At 37.8% G+C, this 21,807-nt stretch overlaps 1 protein-coding gene across 1 annotated transcript in view; it reads left to right on the plus strand.

Moving 5' to 3' along the window:
• LOC131659188 (uncharacterized) overlaps window positions 1-21,487 on the plus strand; it is an 83,465-nt gene extending 61,978 nt beyond the window's left edge. The window contains exons 5-6 of the mRNA XM_058928412.1: window positions 20,867-20,894; window positions 21,208-21,487. Coding sequence (XP_058784395.1) covers window positions 20,867-20,894; window positions 21,208-21,487 — 308 coding nt within the window. The remainder of the gene's footprint in view (window positions 1-20,866; window positions 20,895-21,207) is intronic.
• Window positions 21,488-21,807: the final 320 nt, after the last annotated feature.

Raw genomic sequence — 21,807 nt, forward strand, 5'->3', positions numbered from 1 at the left:
GTATTGATTTTGGAGCAACCACAGCATGTGCCCAGAACTCCTTGACAAGATCTGGATAAACTGGGCCAACGAACTCAGCAAACAACGAGGTCCATCCTTGAAAGATGATGTCTTCTTTAAGATTAAATCCATGTTCTTCAAGGTTGTCAAAGTCAACAATAAGTTCACATAGAACTTCTAATTTGTTTTTGGGAATAGAGCATGCAACAACAGGAGTAAGTTGCAACGTTTCTTCTTGGAGATGATGAGGAACAGATGACTCAGCATTTTGGGATGAGAAGGCAGCCATTGGTGCAGAATGACCAAAAACGAGCAAGAGAAGCGAACTGGGTTTTCGATTAGGGTTTTTAGAAAACGGCTAAGAACTTTTCAAACGGGAGAATGCAAGGAGAGAGAGACAAGGGAGCGAAAAAGATGTAAGATATGATTTGAAAAGAATATATAGAGACGGATTTGAAAAGAAAAAAAATAAGAAATATAAATTGAACAGTTCCAGAATCAAAGGAAATCAATTTTATTAAATGATGAGTGACGTGAGGAGAGAGAACGTGGTAAATGAAATGATTTAAAACAGTTACCTAGGTCGGCGTCTTTTCAACTGCACGCTTTGTACTAACCGTACAGATACGTGTTCACCATCAGATAATAGATGACAGCTGTAGATTTCAGAATAGACTTTACGCCTTTAGATTCTGATTACTGCTTCTGATCTGATCTACTTTCTCTTCTGGAAACACTCCTTCTGAAGTGTGCTGATATAAATCTGAATGATCTTCTGATCCATTACTTCTGATATACACAGCTTCTGGAGGTTCACTTCTTTGTTCTGCAGCTTCTGATAGGACAAAAACTGCATCTGCAGAAATTCTTAAGCTTCTTTGTTTCATCAGAACCAAGTTTATCATCAAAACAGATGTTTATTGATTCGTCCACAATCAATGTTTCAATGTTGTATATTCTGTAGCATTTAGAGCATTCAGAATAATCAAGAATGAAACATCAATGCTTTAGAGACAAACAAAACAGATGGTTCCAAGACTAATCAACTTTCTTTTCTGAATTCCTACAAACATAGTTTCTTCAACAGATTTAAGAACCAGAACTTGGAAGACAATCTTTCTTCCCTTCAAGTGTTGAGACCAACTTGAATCCAGGTGACATGTCATGTTGATTTTTATCTTCCTTGTCGCCAAGAGAATCTGCAAAAGAAATAGTCTTTTTCTTTGGTACCCACATTTTCTTGGGTCCTTTCTTGTTAGTTCTCCTCAAGTTCTGATTGAACTTGGGTTTAACATTGTAAGCAATAGGAGGAACAGCATGATAATTCTTAATATGAGTTTCATGATATTTCCTAGGTTGTGTCACATACTTTTTGGTGTGTGTTATGTGAAAACTTTGAGCATGTGAAGTGTGCCTAATATCATGGGAGTGGCCATACTTGAACTGATCATACAATGGCTTGTATGTGATTTTCATTTCATCAACAGGTTCAAGTTTGTATGGGGTTTCACCCTCATAACCAATGCCAACTCTTTTGTTTCCAGACACAGCATATATCATAGAAGCTAGCTGACTTCTGCCTAGACTTCTAGATAAGAACTTCCTGAAACTTAAATCATATTCTTTCAGAATATGGTTTAGGCTAGGAGTGGATTTTTCTGAATTAGAAGGAGATCCAACATCATTGGATAATTTTAAAAGTTTATCTTTCAATTCAGAATTTTCCAACTCAAGCCTCTTTGTTTCAAATTCAAATAGCTTTTTCAGCTTTTTGTATTTAATACAAATCTGAGACTTGGATTCCAGAAGTTCAGTTAATCCGGAAACTAACTCATCTCTAGTAAGTTCAGAAAATACCTCTTCAGAATCTGATTCTGATGTAGATTCTGATCCGTCATCTTCTGTCGCCATCAGCGCACAGTTAGCCTGCTCATCTTCTGAATCATCTTCTGACTCATCCCAGGTTGCCATAAGACCTTTCTTCTTATGAAACTTCTTCTTGGGATTCTCCTTCTGAAGATTTGGACATTCATTCCTGAAGTGTCCTGGTTCATTGCATTCATAGCACATGACCTTCTTCTTGTCAGATCTTCTGTCATCAGAAGATTCTCCATGTTCAAATCTCTTTGAACTTCTGAAGCCTCTGAACTTCCTTTGCTTGCTCTTCCAGAGTTGATTTACCCTTCTGGAAATCATGGACAGTTCATCTTCTTCTTCAGATTCTGATTCTTCAGGATCTTCTTCTTTGGCCTGAAAAGCGTTAGTGCATTTCTTGATATTAGATTTTAATGCAATAGATTTACCTTTCTTTTGAGGCTCATTTGCATCCAGCTCAATCTCATGGCTTCTCAAGGCACTGATCAGCTCTTCCAGAGAAACTTCATTCAGATTCTTTGCAATCTTGAATGCAGTCACCATAGGACCCCATCTTCTGGGTAAGCTTCTGATGATCTTCTTCACATGATCAGCCTTGGTGTATCCTTTGTCAAGAACTCTCAATCCAGCAGTCAGAGTTTGAAATCTCGAAAACATCTTTTCAATGTCTTCATCATCCTCCATCTTGAAGGCTTCATACTTCTGGATTAAGGCAAGAGCTTTTGTCTCCTTGACTTGAGCATTTCCTTCATGAGTCATTTTCAAGGACTCATATATATCATGGGCTGTTTCCCTGTTTGATATTTTCTCATACTCAACATGAGAAATAGCATTCAGCAAAACAGTTCTGCATTTATGATGATTCCTGAAATGCTTCTTTTGATCATCATTCATTTCTTGCCTTGTCAGCTTTACGCCACTGGCATTTACTGGATGTTTGTAACCATCCATCAGAAGATCCCATAGATCACCATCTAGACCAAGAAAGTAACTTTCCAGTTTATCTTTCCAGTATTCAAAGTTTTCACCCTCAAATACCGGCGGTCTTGTATAACCATTGTTACCGTTGTATTGCTCAGCAGAGCCAGATGTAGATGCAGGTGGATTTGTCGGAGTTTCACCAGCCATCTTTTAAATGAAGCGTTTTTCTCTTCCTGAATCTTTTCTAAACACGGTTAAGTGCTTGCACCTTAGAACCAGGCTCTGATGCCAATTGAAGGATAGAAAAACACTTAGAAAGGGGGGGGATTGAATAAGTGTGACTTTAAATCTTGGACGATAAAAATAAATTGCACAATTATTTTTATCCTGGTTCGCTGTTAACGAAGCTACTCCAGTCCACCCCCGCAGAGATGATTTACCTCAACCTGAGGATTTAATCCACTAATCGCACGGATTACAATGGTTTTCCACTTAGTCCACGACTAAGTCTTCTAGAGTATTCTGATCACAACTTGATCACTCCAGGAACAACTGCTTAGACAACTTCTAAGACTTTTCTAGAGTCTACTGATCAACCTGATCACTCTAGTTACAAACTGCTCAGCCAACTGCTAAGACTTCCTAGAGTATACTGATCACACGATCACTCTAGTTCCTTACAACTTAATGTAATCTATTCAAGAGTTTACAAATGCTTCTTAAAAGCTATAATCACAAACTGTGATATTTCTCTTATCGTTTAAGCTTAATCTCACTAAGATATTACAACAGCAATGTAGTGAGTTGATGAAGATTCTGAGCTTTGATTGAATAGCGTTTCAGCAAGTTTATTTTCGTTCAGAGTTGTTAAGAATTGGTAACCTTGCTTCTCATCAGAACTTCATATTTATAGGCGTTGGAGAAGATGACCGTTGAATGCATTTAATGCTTTGCGTGTTCCGTACAGCATCGCATTTAATGTTATACGCTTTTGTCAACTACCTCGAGCCTTGTTCACGCTGTGTCTACTGACGTAGCCTTTAATAGCTTTTAACGTTCCTTTTGTCAGTCAGCGTAGCTTGCCACTTGTACTTTCTTCTGATCTGATGTTTGTGAATATAACGTTTGAATATCATCAGAGTCAAACAGCTTGGTGCATAGCATCTTCTGATCTTCTGACCTTGAAGTGCTTCTGAGCGTGATACCATCTTCTGAGCTTCAGTGCTTCTGATCTCTTGTTCTTCTGATGTCTTGTCAGACCATGTTCTGATGTTGCATGCTGAACCCTTTGAGACAAAGCTTCTGAGCGCTGAATTATGCGTACTCTTTATATATATTTCCTGAAAGGGAAATTGCATTGGATTAGAGTACCATATTATCTTAAGCAAAATTCATATTATTATTATCATCAAAACTAAGATAATTGATAAGAACAAATCTTGTTCTAACACATTTATGGGTCAGTATAACGTGGAAACAAACATGCTATAAATTATGGGTGGCAAAACGAGTCGTGGTCCGTCGGACCAGCCCGTGCACCCGCCAAAAAATGGCGGGTTGGGTTAGGATTTTAGGCCACCGTCCACTAAAGTCATCCCGACAAAAACAGCCGTCCGCCAAAGTCCGTTCGGCCTATTCGTTCAGTCTATCTCACCTTATGTTCGTTATTCTTTTAGTTAATTCTAGTAATTCTAACTTTTAATGATTTATTTTATACATTTATTTGTGAATATATGCAATATTTTTTAAAGTAAAATTTATTAAAAAGATGTTTTATAAAAAAATTTTGAAAGATAAGTGAAAAATCTAATTGAAAGGTAAAGTCTATTAGTTTATTAAAAAAATAAAAAAAAATAAATATTAAAAAAATAGGTGGAAAAATCTGCCGTCCACCAACCTGTCACCTTGACAGGCGAGCTAAATTTTTATGTCTATTTCCACTTGACAGATTTACCCACCACTCTTTTTTTGACGGACTTAAGCGTAGCGGGGCGGGACTAGCGACTTATTTGACCATCCCTACTATGAATAGATAAATTTTGTTTGAAATAAATGTTATTCTCAATTTTATATATATAATTTACTATTATTATTACCATTATTATTTTATTTATCACTTTTGATTATTATCGTATACAATACATTAATAAATGTATAATATCTTTTGATAACCCTATTTTATTCTTTAATTTGTAGAAAACATTTAAATAATACTCATTTTAAATCAGAATTCTGGTAGCTAGGTACTACTAGGTAGTTCTAGGTGCATGCGAATTCTGAATAGAAACAGTTAATATTATTGTGAAATGACTTTCCAGGGCTTCTACGCAGAATGAAAGTTGAAAACTAAAGCTGCATTGACTTCTTTCCCCCACCCCAAATTGTTGTAACATTGCACACTGTGTATCAGGTACTAGTACTTCTCTATTGGTCAAAGTTCAGACATCATTTTTGTGCCTTGAATCTATTTCCATTCTTTCAGAAACGAAAAGAGAATTGCAGTAGCTTATATACAATGTTGTAATTAAACTAGTTTTTTTAATAAAAATATTACTACAATCTACTCTAGTTTCTAAAAAAAGACAAAAAAAAAATAGTACTTACAATTTTATGTCACTAAAAAAGACAAAAAAAAAAAAATAGTACTTGCAATTTTATTTGTGGAAGAGATGACGTGACTTTCTCTAATCTATAATAATTATTTAATTATTAATAATTTAATGAAATATATATATATATATATATATATATATATATATATATATATATATATATATATATATATATATTAAATAGTTTTTTTAAATTGTAAATTTTAATTAAAAATAAGGCTTAATTGCAACTTTGGTCACCCTATTTTGTCTTTTTCTCGATTTAGTCCCTCTATTTTTAAAATCACGATTTTGGTCCCCCTTTTGAGTTTTTTATTGAAAAAGAGATAGGAATAGGGACTAATTTTGCAGAAAAAACAAAATAGGGGGGCGAAAATTGCACAGAAAACTTAAAAAGAGGACTAGAATAGTGATTTTTAAAATAGAAGGATCAAAATCAAGAAAAAGACAAAATAGGGGGACGAAAGTTGCAATTAAGCCTAAAAATAAATTGATAAATATATTTGTCAAAAAGTATAAAATGCATGCCACCCATATGCTAGTAGGAGTGGTCAAACGCCTAAGTGAATTTTAGTTTATGTATTGTTCACGATGGTGAGAAAACACCTACAGTGGTGTTTTTGGTTATGGAGTGAGCACGCTCATGTGAGATGGGAAGTTATGTAATAATCTTTAGGTTATTTCGTGTATGTTATGACTTGTCATTCCTTATTTTAGGGATGAGGTTTTTATAAAGGGTCGTGTGCATAACTTTAAGGGAGTCATATGAAGTGGTACGTAACTGCTCCACCTTGACTAGGGGAATTGTTGACTGCCTACTTCTTAGGGAGTCGTGAGCATGACTTCTCACATGCAGATATGAATTGAGTAAACGTTATTATCCACATTTTCCCTTTAGGTGAGCCCTCTGCTACGTGGGGGTTAGGCTTCAGGCGACACATTGTGCAACAAGTTCTTGGCAAAAGCGAGACACGTGTCGTCCAATTTATGGGCTCTCACAAATATATCACTACACAATCATGCATGTTCATGTTTAAGCTTTCTTGTTTTGTTCAATATTGTCTGCATGTAAAACTTGTTTGTTTTTCTAACTATAATAACCAGGCATTGGATATGTTTGTCTTGAAAAAATCCATTCGCTTTTGCTCTTATATGTTTTTCTTTGGTTGTGATACCTAACTCTTGTTAACAAAGCATGATAACTCCATAGGGAGAATGATGAACATAGTACCATAACCTCAAACGGTATGCTTTTGAGTAAAACCCTGTTGACGATGTATAGGCATTGTTTCAAATTTCCAAACACTAGAGATATAAGGGAGATAGACCCTCGATAACCCCTTTGAGCCTTCGAAGTAGAAGTTTCTTTTCTGATCAGAAAAAACCCTTATTTTAACCCTGGGGCAGGGTAGTATTCAGTTAACCTGATCAAGCATTTGGAACTCATCAGGAGTATACATCCAAGGACATAACAATGGTTGTCTTTCAAAAGGTTGAGGAAAGTCAAATCCACAACGGTTATCCCTCACCTCAGGAGGTTGAGACACAATGGTTATCCCTCACATTAGAAGGTCGAGACCGATAGCAAAACCGCGGTGGTTATCCCTCACACCAGGAGGTCAAAGGATGAAAATACCACAATGGTAATTCTTCATCAATTATGGAGTGAGGCAGTCACAATCACTTCAAACAAATCAGAGGCAGTGCGGGATCACGCGACTTGTTCAAAAAAAAGAGAAAAAAAATAAAGAAAAGAAAGAAAAGAAAATAAAAAGAAAAAAATAAAGAAAAAAGAAAGTAAAAAAAAAAGAGAAAAAGGGAAGAGAGACTAACAATAAAGTGAATATGATGATGAAATTGTTGAGCAAGGACAAAGTCGTGTGAAGTTAAATCAGAGGATCAAGAAAGGGAGTGGCTGCCGCGTCCAGAAAACTTCATCGATTCCTCAACCATCTTTATCTCCTCTTGAAAGATGAATGCTCGTGTCAAGTTACCTGAACTTAGGACAGGAGAACATTATGAAGGGGGTGGGCACCAAATAATATCGAGCCTAAAAAATATTTTTTTCTAAAAAAACCGTGAACCTGGCCACGTTACAACCCTTGAAAGTCCTAACTGAAGCATGGGTTAATTCTAAGGCATACTGTAACGAGAATACAGTAAACTGACTCCTAGGAGATTTTCTAAAACGCTTGACTTGGTATCACACCATCTTTCTTTCACAAAAAATCGATGTCACAACATCCTTTCATAAAGTTTCTTTAAACTTCAAGACAAACATACTCTTTGAATTAGAATTATATTTCTCATAATAAACATTCTTTGCATATGAACAAGTGCTCGACATCAAGAAAGTTTCCGTCATGAACTTAAGATGAAAAGTTGTATCCTCCTGAAGGAAGAGTTGTCTTCAGAACTCCGTTGAGCAGAGGCAGAAATATTTCAAAGTCCGATCACCCTCAGGGGCACAAAAGCGTTTGATTACTCTATCGGGTAAGTTTTCAATCAATCTGAGACAATCAGGTCAAGATTCGAAGAATCTCTCAAACTGCTAAGCAATTAGGGGCATTCACCCAAGTGCAGTTGAAGCTACCTCCAATACAGGTCAGGCAGGGGCATGGTTCCAAAGTCCTGACGAGACGAATTTCTTCAAAGTCCCTACAAGTTGAGGCAAAGCACTATGCAATAGCAGTCTCTTCTCGTCAGGAGGTCGTCAGGTTAAGTTCAAGCGCGAGCTAAACTACTTGTGAATTCAAAGACCCTTGAGGAGTCAGGGTCATCATCCTCGGAAGTCAGAAGCTGAAAGTTCAATCTTCATTGGCATTTATCTTCATAGTTCAGCATGATTTTCAATTCTCAGGTTGCAACCCAGGGTGATTGATCGATCATATAGCTATCTTCGACAGTAAAGTTTGAGTTTCATTGGCATCTCTCTTCAGTTCTGTGTGATTTGCAAGTCCTTCACCGAAATTTGACCCCGACGGTAATTGGAAAATCAGTCGATTATTCTCCACATGAATCAGAATCCTCAAGTCAAGATCAGTTGTCTATCTTGAGAATTCCTAGTTGACTCTCAACTTTGTGTCAACATGCATCAAAGAAGAAGACAGTTAAAGCTTGTTCCAGAAGCCCAAAGCAGAGGATACATCCCTACAGATGATCTTATCATACATGCTTGGTGTCTTGAACCATTACCTGTTGGAACGTCCTCGATTTATCTGTAAGCCCATTACCTATTGGCATCCTTACAATCAATACGAATATGCAGAACACTATGAAAGCCAAAGCCTGTTTGGTCCTGTTGAAGTCGATACTTGCTTGACCCAGTAAGCCCATTTCCTGGTGGTATTCTATCGGAAAATCAATGCCTGTTTGATACTCTGGTTAATACTTGTTTGGTATTCTAATCACTGCTTGCCTATTGACTCATTGAATCCATTGCCTGTATGGAAAGTTTCAAAGCTCGGTTGTCTGAAAATCTGTTTGCTCTCGCATTTGCATATTGTGGGTGAGCATCACCATCCCCTGCCATATGAGGAAACCCCTTGAAGATGTCAGGCTATATCTTGGGCCATTTTCATCTGTTTACCTCGCAGGTACATTCTTTCGAGTGCACCATGTCAGCGCCTCGGTGGATCTAGCCTAGTGAGAGATCCTCATTCCCTAATTGAGTGAATTCAGATGAGGTTTTCTTTGTTCCAAGATTCCCATCTCCACAGCAAATCACATTTCAATGAGATCTCTGTGCTTCAGAATTCCTTCCCCAGTGGAATGTTTTCATCCTAGTTGAATCATGATGGAATGGTATCTGATTCCCCACAAGCTCTTAATGAGGTTCCTTGCCCGAGTTCCTCATTTTCCCCAGTAAAGCGTTTCTCTCCCCAACAGATTGACCTATTATCCCCAGGAGATTCATCTTATTCCCCGGTGAAGGTGTTTTCATAAAAGGTTCTTATGCTAGATTCCTTATTCCCAGCGGATTTCTTATCTCCTTAGTGGATCGTTATGCAGAAGTAGTCATCTTCCCAAATGAGGCATTCCTCAGTAGAGACTCACATGCATCCTCAGCATAATCTGTTTCTGTCAGGGATTTCCCCAACGGTGTGTGTTCTACACGAGCGAGTTGGTTATTCCCCATCAGAGTTGTCTCCATGACTTGCACTTATCTCTGTATCCCTAGTGGGTCGAGAGTTTACTTCTCTAGTGAAGTTGCCAGAGTATTCCCCAAGAAGTCAATTAGGATTCCTGATCCTCAAGCAGGATTTATTCCCTAAACAAAGCTCGCACTCAGAGTTGATCATCTCCAGCAAATTTTTTATCTATCTTTCCCAGCTCACAGTTTGTGACTTCTGGTCACTCATCTTGTCCTCCCCGCAGAGTTCCATACTCTCTCCAAGACTGCATTAGCAATTCAGTGCTCCTCCGCTGTTTCCCTAAGCAGCGTCTGAATCATGCATCATTTGCATAGCATTCTCAAAAGCGTGTAACGTCTTCCTTCTCGGGACCTTTATGCCATAAACATTCATACATCCATCATGTATAAATCATATCATATATATTTCTTTCTGCAGGAAAGTTATTAAGATACGAATGCTCCCTAGAGAGCAGTATTCGCCTAATCATTACAGGCACTTATCCTGATATTTCGAATCAGAAGAGGATTGTTCTACTTATTTTCTGATGCCGCTCATATCAGTTCAAAGACATTCCTATTCCCAATGCCCCCAGATCGGTGGAAGATATTTGTTCCTATCATGATATTCAGTTCAGTTTTGAAGGAACCGCCTCCGGATCTCTGTCGATCTTCTGAAGGAGCAAGCCCTCTGATGCATCAGATCAGTTGGAAATATCGACTCCCTGACGATTTAGTTCGTTCAGAAGAAGAAATCGTCTGCCCAGTCTTGATGCCTAACTATCAGTTGAAGATGTTTTCTTTACCCGGCCGGCGTACACAATTCGGAAGAGATATCTGTTCCTATCCTAATATTCAGATTCAGATTAGTTGAAGGAACCGCCTCCGAATCTCTGTCGATCTTCCAAAGGAGCAAGCCAATGATAACATCAGATCAGATGGAGATGTCTACCTGATCGACTTTGTCTTTCAGATGATGATTTTCCTACTTATTTTCTGGCATCATGTCCAGATCAGTTTAAAGGCATTCTTTCCCCGGCGTACACAATTCGGAAGAGATATTGTTCCTATCCTGATTTCCAGTTCAGTTTTGAAGGAACCACCTCCGGATCCCCGTGGTCTTACGAAGGAGCTAGCCGTTAATTCCCAGATTAGTAGGAATATCTCCCTGATGATTTAATTGCATCAGAAGAGATGTCTGCCTTGATTCCCAGATCATGATTCCCAGATCAGAGATACTTATTACCCGTTGATGTCCGAATCAACAAACGTATCTCCCTCGATTCCTAGATCGACCTAAGACATCTGTCCCAATGCAAGTTCGGAGACATCTGCTACGTCTGATGTTCAGATCAGTCGAGATGTTCCTTCTCTTGATAACCAGATCATTTGAAGTGTTTCCCCTGCCTGTGGGTGTCCGTTCCTTCTTATCGCAAGTTGGAGCTATTTAATTATCCAGGTCAATTGAAGTTTTTTCTCCCTGCTTGAGGGGTGGTACATTCCTTCTTATTGCAAGATGGAATATTCTATTGATCAAGAGCGCAAATTTTCGAGTTCATTCTAGTATTTAATCTCCTTCCACCTCAACGGTTCGAAACTTTCGTTTCTCACTCATCAGGTTCAAGAAGTTTGAATAGGGGCAGCTGTTGCACCCCAAAATTTGCCCTCTTTATTCGTGCAATAAGTTATAAATGACGTTTATTTCGTCATTCGAAAATTGAAGAAAATTATTGAAGTGTTCAAGTAGTTTTGAGAAAATGCGCTACAAAACTCTATTATACGGTAAACAGTACAAAAATAGCAACTCTCGTCTGAAAGGTGATGTGTTTGATTCTCGAGTTGCTTGGAGATTTTATCATTCTCTAAATCTTTCGTGTTCGGCCCGAGGGCAAATTCATAAAGGAAAGTGACGAAAAGTATTTGTTTCCGATATTTCGGGTTTATTACACTACAGTTTCCTGGACGCTCAAAAATTCATATCTCATGATCCTCTTGTCTGATTTGCTCGAAATTTTAATTGCAGCTCCGTGCTATTATCCCCGACATTTTGTATGTTTGGCTCGTCAACCGATTATGCACCAAAAATGCCCAGCATTTTGAAGATTGTCATGATTTTACAAGGAAAAGTGTGTTTTCGGGTATGTCGCGGCAAGTTTGAAAATTCATAACTTCTTCAATTTTTATCGTATGAAGTCTATTCCGATGGCATTCACTCTGAAATTTCGTTGGCTTCAATTCTTTGTCACACACTCTCATTCGGATTTCGAACCAAAGATGGAGTTTTATCGAGTTCTTTGAGCAGTACTCATAAAATTCTGCATGTTTGCGTCAGATGAACTGATAAAAATTCTCGCTGCTCAGATGCGCATAGCTTTTTCACCGTTTATCGTATGAAGACGATTATTGCGGCTACGAGTCAGAAATTTAGTCATCTTCGAATTGGTGTTGGTCACGTTCCAAATTTGCGCCGATTCGCGTTTACTAGAAAAAATCCAAAAATTAAATAGTTAGGGGCATTTTTGACATTTCACCACTCACACTATATAAATCATTTTCCCTATTTTTCTCTCATAACTTCAATTCACCCAAAAAGATCAAAAACACTTTCTCTCATTCTCTCTCAATTCTCCCAAAATCAAAACTCATATCTCCTTTGAATTTCATCAAGAACAATGAACAATTTCAAGAACTCATAAACACTAAACTTCCAAATCAGTCCAAGATCTTCCTCTTCTCCTTTTCGGACACTGCACGACGCTGTCAGCCACCACCGCTGGTAGCCGCACCAATCATCAGCCGCTCACTCGTGCACCAGAGCCACGCGGACGTCCGCCATCCCTCTTCGCGTCGATCGAGCCCTCACTCCTCTTCCTTTCATCATCGCTATTCATCATCATCATTTACTTCAAATTATCACTTAGGTAACATCTATTACTCATAGTTTTGTTAGTTATTTGTGAAGTATGACATTGATTGTGAAAATTGGATGCAAATTGACGTTGATTATTAATTGAGACGAATTGAAGATGATGATTTGTGGACTCGAAGTGTGTAGTTGCTGAAAGTCTATTAGTTTTTTTTGTTTGTGGACATGGATAATTGACTTGTTGTTGTGTTATGTTCATTAGAAATTATGTGCAAAATTAGGCACACTATATTTTTGAGTAATTGAAGCTAAATTTTGCTTGTGGCTTGATGACATTTTGCTTGTTGGTAAATAGTGGTGGTGCGTAGATGATATTGGAGACTTGTGAATGCTAATTGATGTAAGTGCCGAGAGCTTCAAATGATGTGGTTTTATTTGTTTTGCCCCAAGAAAATCCATGAAAAATGTAAATCCATGAAAAATGTAGTATGTTGATAGATGATATGTGATTTGTGTTGTGTGTATGATTCTTGAGATGAATTTGAGATTTGAGCTATAATGGATAATGCATGTGTGCTAGAAGCTATACAGTGTCATTGTGTTAATTCACGAAAACACTTACAAATTGTTAGTTGAAAAAAATACTTGAAGAAATTATCACTTGTTGTGTTGTGTTGATGAAGCTTAAATGTACATATGCTGAAAATTGCTTGGTTTTAATGTCATAATTTGCATGGTTGAACATGATTCATGAGTGTTGATGAAAATATATAATGTTGTTGTTTTGATTGAACTTTGTTTTGTTATAGTGCAAAATTTGTCTAATAGGCAGCATATTAATATGTTTGTGCTTCAAGAAAACTCATGAGAAGTTTTAATTGATGGTTGATAATTGTGTGGTTTTGGAATGATGCTTAATTATTGTTCTAAACTTGATTTTGAGTCTCCATTTGTTGATTAAAAGTTACTGGAAATTAATGGCTAATGGTAGTTGTTGTTTGCACAAGAAAATGGCTAGAAATTTGATAATATGATAGGTTGTTAATGCAGAATTTTTGTTGAGATATTTGTTACATTTCATTTTCTTTTAACTCATAAAAAACTTAGTTTCTTTTGAAGGAAATTTGGTCTAATGTTTGGTCTATTTGTTGAGTGTGGATTCAAGTTGATAATAGAGTTTGTTTACATGTTAATTGTTACTCTTACTTGCTAGAAATTTGCTGCTATATGCTTGCTTGTTCTCTTTTTTCTCAATTTTGCGAATTGATGCGGTACGCCGGCTTTGATTGAAATCGCTATATCTTTGAAACCACTTTGAATTTTTGCAAGTATGAATAATGTTTCTCAAGTGGAATAATGCTTTCGGAGCCGATGGTGAGGTTTTTTTTCGGTTTCAGCCGACTTTTTTTTACCGTTTTAGCTACTGTCCCGTTTCGGAAATCGTGCCTCCAAGCCAATTTAATAAATTCCGACTGCATGTTTGAGTTCTTTGGCACGTTTCTAGCTTACCATGAAATTTTAGCTTAATTCCGAGAAAGTTGATTTTTACCGTTTTTATTCGGTTTCCCCATTTCGGTGTACCGTTTTGCTTGTAAGTACTTGTTTTGGCTTCCGTAGTTTTGGTGTACAAATTCGACATGCTTTTGAATGCTATTCCATGTTGCTGTCTTGTTGGATTTTGCTATGTGTTCACTTTCTATTCCGTTATCCATTTCCGGTCTAGCTTATAATTCATTAACGCAATTTCGATTGCGGTGTCTTGTTATCTCTAACGCGTGTGCTAGTATGCAAGGTAATACGGAGGCTCCGGTTGATACACACTCACATGTTACGCTTTATTTGCAGGACACGGCATTTATCCTCTCTCTGATTCGCGTTTCTACGCGCATTCTTTATCATTGTACTTGCTTGTCCTGGTTTCTGTTTCCCTTGCAGGTGTATGATGCTCGTTGTGCTCGACGCACACATCGGCGCGTGATTTACTTTCACCGTGCCGACTCTTAATTGCTTATGCGGATTTTAATCGGAGTGCTGACATATTTACTTTTGCTTTTGCTAGCTTGCACGCGGGATCTTTTGTTTTTTCTTCGCTTTAGCTGCAATTTACGGATCATAATCCGTTTGGTATTAATCTCATTTCTTTTTATTTTCTTCCCGCATTTTATTGTTTTCATTCATCCTTTAACATGAGAAGTAGGACTTAGGCATACATCGCATTTGGCCAAACCCTCGAAAGAGGCTCTGTTTTTGTTGGTGTGTTTATGTTTGTACTTGCAGGAAGTCCTAACCATGGCTATAGTAAGTCCTCGAGAAGGCAAGCGGAAAGGGTTAGCAATCAACCCCCGTATCTTTTAGTCCCCAGGTCGTCCCTATGCTCACTTTTTGCAAGTTTAGAGCTCTGGACAAGTCCCTAAGATCGTCGAGTCGAAGGCCTAATGGGTAAAGTGAAGCGGGTTCATGCAATCGGACCCCCACGCTTCTTAGCTCACGTTGACCGACGTTGATGCTCGGTGTACGCACGCACCGTTTTCCTTTTAGATCTGTGACGGCTTGGTTGCTGAGAGGGACTCATTCCTCTTGTCTATGGCCCGATCTCTTTTTGCGAGGTCTGATGCTTGGTTGACTCGGGTGATCCGCTCCCCTTGGCTATGGCGGGACCACCTTTCTACTACTTGGCCTGCACCAGTAGGTGTTTTCTTTACGAGCGGAGCTCGTTTGTGTGATATTCTTGTTTGCATTCGCCTTTTCTCCATAGGTTGCTAGCTTAGTTTAGTCTTGTACCCTTTGTATGACAACATAGGTAGCAAGTTTTCCCCCTTAGCTTAGGTTTTCCTCATGCATTCTTTAAAATCCAAATCACACTCTTTGATTTTCTTTTCATGAGAACTTGTTATTTTCGCTCCATTCCCAAGCGTAAGACTCCAAAGGTCGAGCAGCGGAGTGCGAATGTAACTCGTTCACCTAAAAAAAACACAAAACAAACAGAAACTAGTTAGTCGAGCTACGGTACCTCTAAATCCTCAAAAAGGATACGTAGGCAGCAGAGTAGGGCCCGTGCGAGTATAACTCTTTCTTTTCCCTACATTTTGCATGCATTTTAGTTCAGATTAGGCGTAGATTTGTTACACACCCATAGTTTTAGACACAAGGGTGGATACCATCGAGTATGATGGGCGCTGTGGTGTCGTTTTTTTTACCTCCCCGTTTAACTTGGGAGGACGGCACGCTAGACCCTTCACGCGAAATTTGGAAGGAGAATACGCCCGGGGCGGGATGAATTTTGTTTCAGTTCTTCCTACGATATCACACGAACTTTTTAATTATCCTAACGAGTAGGAGAGGGGAAAAAGATCTCAAATAAACCCTAGGAGTTTGCTAAGTGTGGGGATTCACCTAGACTAGAAATTCTGGAGTTCGGGGGGTCGGTTATACATAGGGAAGAGTTTAAGCACCCTACATATCCGTAGTACTCTACGGGAACCTTCTCTGTGTCAATGTGATTGTGTTTGTTGCTGAATGATTGGGAAAGTTTCTCCTTTTTGTTTAGGAGAAGGAATTGAATTGATTTGAAAAAAGACAGACAGACTGACTATTTTTGGTTTTTTATTAGCTCGCTGAGATTCCTTGTGAACCTCATGCCTACATATCCCTAATGGAAGTCAGAGCTTTTTGTAGTTCAGAGAACTAATTAGGGAGATTAATGATTTTTGGTGCCTTGCTTGAAGCTCAAGGTTGAAGCTTGAATTAAATCTCTGTTAAAAGACTGATTATTTTTTTAGGCTAACCCTTTCCAGGGGTTTTGGATTTAAAGGAGTGATTTTGGAGGCTAACCCTTTCCAGGGGTTTTGGATTAGTTGGGGAAATTATCCTTTGAAAGAATGAATTTTTGGAGGCTAACCCTTTCCAGGGATTTTAGATTATAGCAGAGAGATTGTCTAATTGAGACTTCTTGTTTAAAGCCCAAGATTAAGGCTGACTCTGATTGAGGATAGACAACTATGGATCCTAGACTTTGCTAAGGAATATTAATGAAGATAAGGGTGACAGAGACTGTCCATGTCTCTCATTCCAAAAGGTGTACTCAATATGAGATTGAGACAATCTTGGCTTGTTTAAAAGTCTGGTTTGAAGATTGAAAGAAACTCACCAGGGTAGGTTGAAAGGTGACTAAAGACCTGTTCCTATGTTTATAAGAAACCTGATGGGTCCTTGTATACAAGTCAAGAGGAAGCTGGAGATGCTTTTAAGAAGCCTGTGGGTCCTTGTACAAAGCCCAAGAGGAGGCTAATCGAGGGTCATCGAGGGTCCTTGTTATAGCACAAGAAAAAGCTATGTAGTTTTGAACTTATTTTGGCTTTAAGCAAATGGGTAAGAGGTTTCACCGGGAATAATTCCTCTTGGGTGGATGTGTCCTAGTTTTTGGATTCTAAGGTTTTTTTCAAGATGTTTCACCGGGAATAATTCATCTTGGGGGTTGAACTACAGATCTCTAGTTAGGAAAGAGCCTTCACCGGGAAGACATTCTCAATCCTAGGTCATATTCCTATAATATATATATATATATATATATATATATATATAGTTTAACTGTCCTAAGGTTTACACTCAGACGTAGTTCTAAATAATAAACAGTTTATATTTGACAGTAATTTAAATAAAGACTGTAAATTTGAAAGCTATAAAGCCTAACCTGGATGGAGTGGAGGCCTTTGAAGATGTATGCACAAAGCCTTACCAACAGTTGATTGATAACAGTTTGAATATTTATGATAAACAGTTAAAGGGTTTTGAAAACAGAAGAAGTGAAGATGGACATAGGTCACATAGGTATCTGAAGAGTTTCACCGGGAATAATGCCCTTCAAATACCAGAAGAATGTTTTGAAAACAGAAAGAGAATTTTGTAAATACAGTTTTTGAAAACAAACTATGAAAAGAAAAAGGTGTTGGGACTTACACTCTATTAGAGGCCCACTTGAAAATGACTTACTGTTTATGAAAAAAAACAGTTGAAAATGATTTGAAATGATTACTGTTGTGAAAACAGTTGAGAAGATGCGAGGTTCTGTTGTTTGAAAACCTCGATCGTCTGTTTACTTTGAAGTTTGAAAACAGTTTGAATTTTGACAAAAGTCAACTTAATTAGGGTAAAGATAATATCTATACCTAATTAAGACCTTAATGATTAGGATTTTATCACTAATAATATTTATGAGATATTAGGTTTTGAAATTTCAATGAAAACATGTATTAAAATATATTTAAAACACTTAAAAACAATACCATTTTTAACCTAATAAAAATGTATAAAATAAATAATATTTTTGTGATTTTTTTGATTATTCATAATATATATATATATATATATATATATATATATATATATTAATTAACAAGTGTGTGAAAAATGAAGTGAAAATGATTTAGTTTAATAGGTGAAATAATTGGTTGAAGTTGTGAAGAAAATAAGTGAGAAAAGTGATAAAAAAAATGGTTTTGGCCCTAGGGAGGCTCGACCCCACGCCCTTGATGACCAACATTTAAAACCTGGCCAACTGAGCTACGCGCTCAGTTTGTATAACATACGCAACGAACTGATTATATTTTAAAAAGACCCAGGAGATTCAAATTTGCGCGCCACCATAGTCATCTTCTTCCTTGAGCTCGTGAGAATTCAAATTTCTAACTCTCTGGTTTCTCAACCAAATGGTATGATGTAAACATCAATTTTGCTCGTTTTTGGACGAGGAACATGGTCATGGGTTCAGAATTAATTTATTCTAAGTGTAACTAACGAATTTCAGTATGAACACGAAGAACACGTAAACCCTAATTTTAAAATTAAATGATGCATAAGATGAATAAATGAATGATGATAGAGGGTTTTCAATCCTCTGATGATGATGAACAAACTGGTATCGAGATATACAAGAAAGAGTACTTGAATAATTGAGTTGGAGTTTGAAAAAATACCTCTGAAAATGGAGGTCGTGAGCTTGATGGAAAACACCTGGGCTTGTATGAACGATCCTAAAAGCTTCCTTGGGACTCAGTGATGCTAACTGAATACTTATTGTGACTTGAATACCTCAGAATTGTTCTACCCGACCCCTTCGATTTGAGCTTCAAGTGAACATGGAGGTTGATGAATCTGCAGTTACAGATGAGCTGCGACCATCTGAATAGCTTCACCACACCCTAAGGAACATGTTTGGATGCTTGGATTTGCTTGACACTTTCTGAATTGCTCTATGGACCTCCAACTGCACGAGCTCCAAAATGAAAGCAACAATGGTGTTCCTCCACTTACAGAAGTGATCCAGGTGCTTGGATCACCTCAAATGAACCCCCTTGAGATGTTAGAATGCTTACTTTCCAAAGAAGAGCTCTAGTTTGAAGAAAACGATTCTTCTTGCCAAAGAACTTTGAAAAACAATAAGCATAAGAGAGAGAAGGAGAAAGCAAGGAATTGAGTTGCTTTGGTGTGTTTAATATGAAGGAGAGAACTTATATTTATAGGCAAATGGTTCTGTACAGATTGAGGGAGTGAGCTTGCTTAATGAGGGAGTTTTGGTTTCTTGGCCATGAAGGAATTCAAGGAATATCCAAAATGCAATGATGGCCAAAACGATTTTAGCTCCCTATCCATTGATTCCATCTGATCTTAGGGAACATTTATGATGCAGAATGAGCTCTAATTGGTTGGTGAGAAGATTCCTTTGATGATTCATCCATTTGCCATAAATTCCCAATCACATGTTCTTGTTTTGGGAATCTTCCTCAATCCTTATGCCATGGTGAAAATGAATGCATGGTATGTTTGCAGATGTGTTATGGGTCGTGTAGCATCCATTTGTGATGTCATATGCACAAAATTGCAAAGTTTCAAAATGATGCATGACCTATAATTTTCCTTCACGAGGCCAACTTTGAACAAGCATAACTCTTAGCTCAAAATGAATTTGGAGAAGGTTGAGCACAATTTGGAAAGCCCTAAACATCTACTTCAATTCATTAGTTTGGGGTTTCTTCAGAATCATTTGGGAAAATTGTGAAAAATGAGCTCAAATTTGGAATAAAACTAGGTTAAAAACACTTAGAAAAATTTCTGAGTTTTTATGACCTAAAGCTTCCAAATTCCAAATCTCTTAAATGATTGATTTCTTGAAAAAAGTTGCATTGTAAGATGTTGTTTTATTTTGCAAGATCTACAACTTTCATGTTGGAAGTTTTTTGAGTTGTGTAGGTGAAATTTTGAGTTCCCACAATGCCCTTAAAAGCCCTAATTCCCGACTTTTTGATCCTTGGTGAATTTTCTTGAATTTCTTTGGTAAAATGACTTTAATAATCATATATTGATGATATTGATCCTTAAAAGTCATGGTTTGACTAAAAACCCTAAAAGTCAAAGGTGATCCTGTACAGTTGACTTTTTCAGAAGAAGTGAGATTTTGGACTTTTGTGATGAACCAAGTTCTCCTCCTCAAATGAATGATATGAATGTACTATGTTAAGGTAATAGAAGTTCTTGAACCATGTTTTGAGTTTTGGGTTCATGTCCTGATTAAAAGTCAACTGTCCAGGTGAATTAGGTCAAAAACCCTAATTGTCGACCAGATGAAATTGATGACTGTGGATCTTGAATTGAAGTGTAATGCCCAATGGATGTTGTTATATGGATCATTTGAAGATGATTGAAGCCTTTGATAGATATCCTGGAGCTTTTTAGGGTTTCCCATATGTGATCCCTGATTATAGCCCTTGATGGGCTCAAAACCCTAGTCTGGTGACCTGGGTAAACCTGAGCTCAGATGACTGGGTGTCTAATCAATCATAGGTGAATAAAAATGAAGCTTTTGGGTCCCATTATTGTATTAGAGACTAATCCTTCTATTGATTGATCCTTTGCCTGAGTTCTTTTGCTTCTGAACATCCTCGATTGAGCACCAGATGAACAAGTGACTGTTCTGAGTATCTGTTTTGATCTGATGAGAATCCTGAAGATATGACATCTCAGGGGGGGTCAAAATTAGGGTATGACAGGCGCATGGGGGGGCTAATACCTTCCCCTCGCGTAACCGACTCCCTTACCCTCTTCTCTGGTTGTGAGACCGTTGTTTTATTTCATGGTTTGCTGACATTCCCTTCCTTTTCAGGATAAATATGTTAGTGGCGACTCTGTTGATTTTCGTGCTAAAGAGAAAATCTTAGTATACCGGCCCAAGAGGATTTTTCTAATATCATGGGAGTGTGGCATGTGTTAGGGGCGGGTACATATTTGGGGTTTCCTTCGATGATTGGTAGGCGTAAAAGGAGACGTTTGCTTTTATTAAGGATCGTATCTGGAATAGGTCTAATTTTTAGAGGGGTGGATCTCTATCTAAAGCTGGTAAGGAGGTGATGATAAAATCAGTTTTGCAATCTATACAATCTTATATCATGAGTCTGTATATAATTCCAGACGCGGTGGTAAACGATATTGAGAACATGTTAAATTCCTTTTGGTGGGGGGGGGGGGGGGGGTAGTAATAATAAAGGAATCAGTTGGATGGCGTGGGATAAATTATCTTGTTCTAAGAAGGATGGTGGCTTGGGTTTTATGGACTTCCAAGATTTCAACTTAGTTATGGTAGCCTAACAAGGGTGGATGATGTTGACAAAACCCCACATATTGGTCTCCAGGTTCTTCAAGGCAAGGTATTTTCCTAATTCCTCATTTTTACAATCTAAGCTTGGAACTAACTCGAGTTTCGTTTGGAGAAGCCTTTAGAAAGCTAAAGATATTTTATTACTTGGTTGTAGGTGGAAAATCGGTGATGGTAGTAGCATTAAGGTTATGAATGAACCTTGGCTTCCGTGGAGCAAAGAAGGGTGTTTAGGCGGACCGTTTACTCAAGGAGTGTATGATCTTTATGTTAATAATCTCATGCTACCAAATTACAAACAGTGGGATGTGCTAGTTATTAACTCATTGTTTGATCATGTAGTGGCAGGTGAGATTTTGAATGTTCCTTTGATGGAGGAAATGGTTTATGATGGGCTGGTTTGGAAGGAGGAGGGGAATGGAGAGTATAGTGTTTAATCAGGGTATAGATTTTGGAGGAATTCTCAGATGCACATCAAGTGAATAAAAGGGTAGAAGGAAACTGGGATAGTTTGTGGAACATTACGCCGCCTCCTAGAGCCACACATCTCTTATGGAGAATTTGTAGGGGTTGCCTTCTGACTTGTACTAGACTCAGGCAACACTATGTACAATTTTCGTCGAGATGCAGATTTTTGAAGTGGAGGATGAAGAGGATTGGCATGTTTTCTTTGGTTGTATTACTACTATCCATTGTTGGCGGATAGCAGGTTTGTCTTCTATGATTGAGCCCTATGTACATACCTTTAGTGATGCCA

Source organism: Vicia villosa, linkage group LG3 (genome assembly GCF_029867415.1).
Source record: "Vicia villosa cultivar HV-30 ecotype Madison, WI linkage group LG3, Vvil1.0, whole genome shotgun sequence".
NCBI classification, from domain to species: Eukaryota; Viridiplantae; Streptophyta; class Magnoliopsida; order Fabales; family Fabaceae; genus Vicia; species Vicia villosa.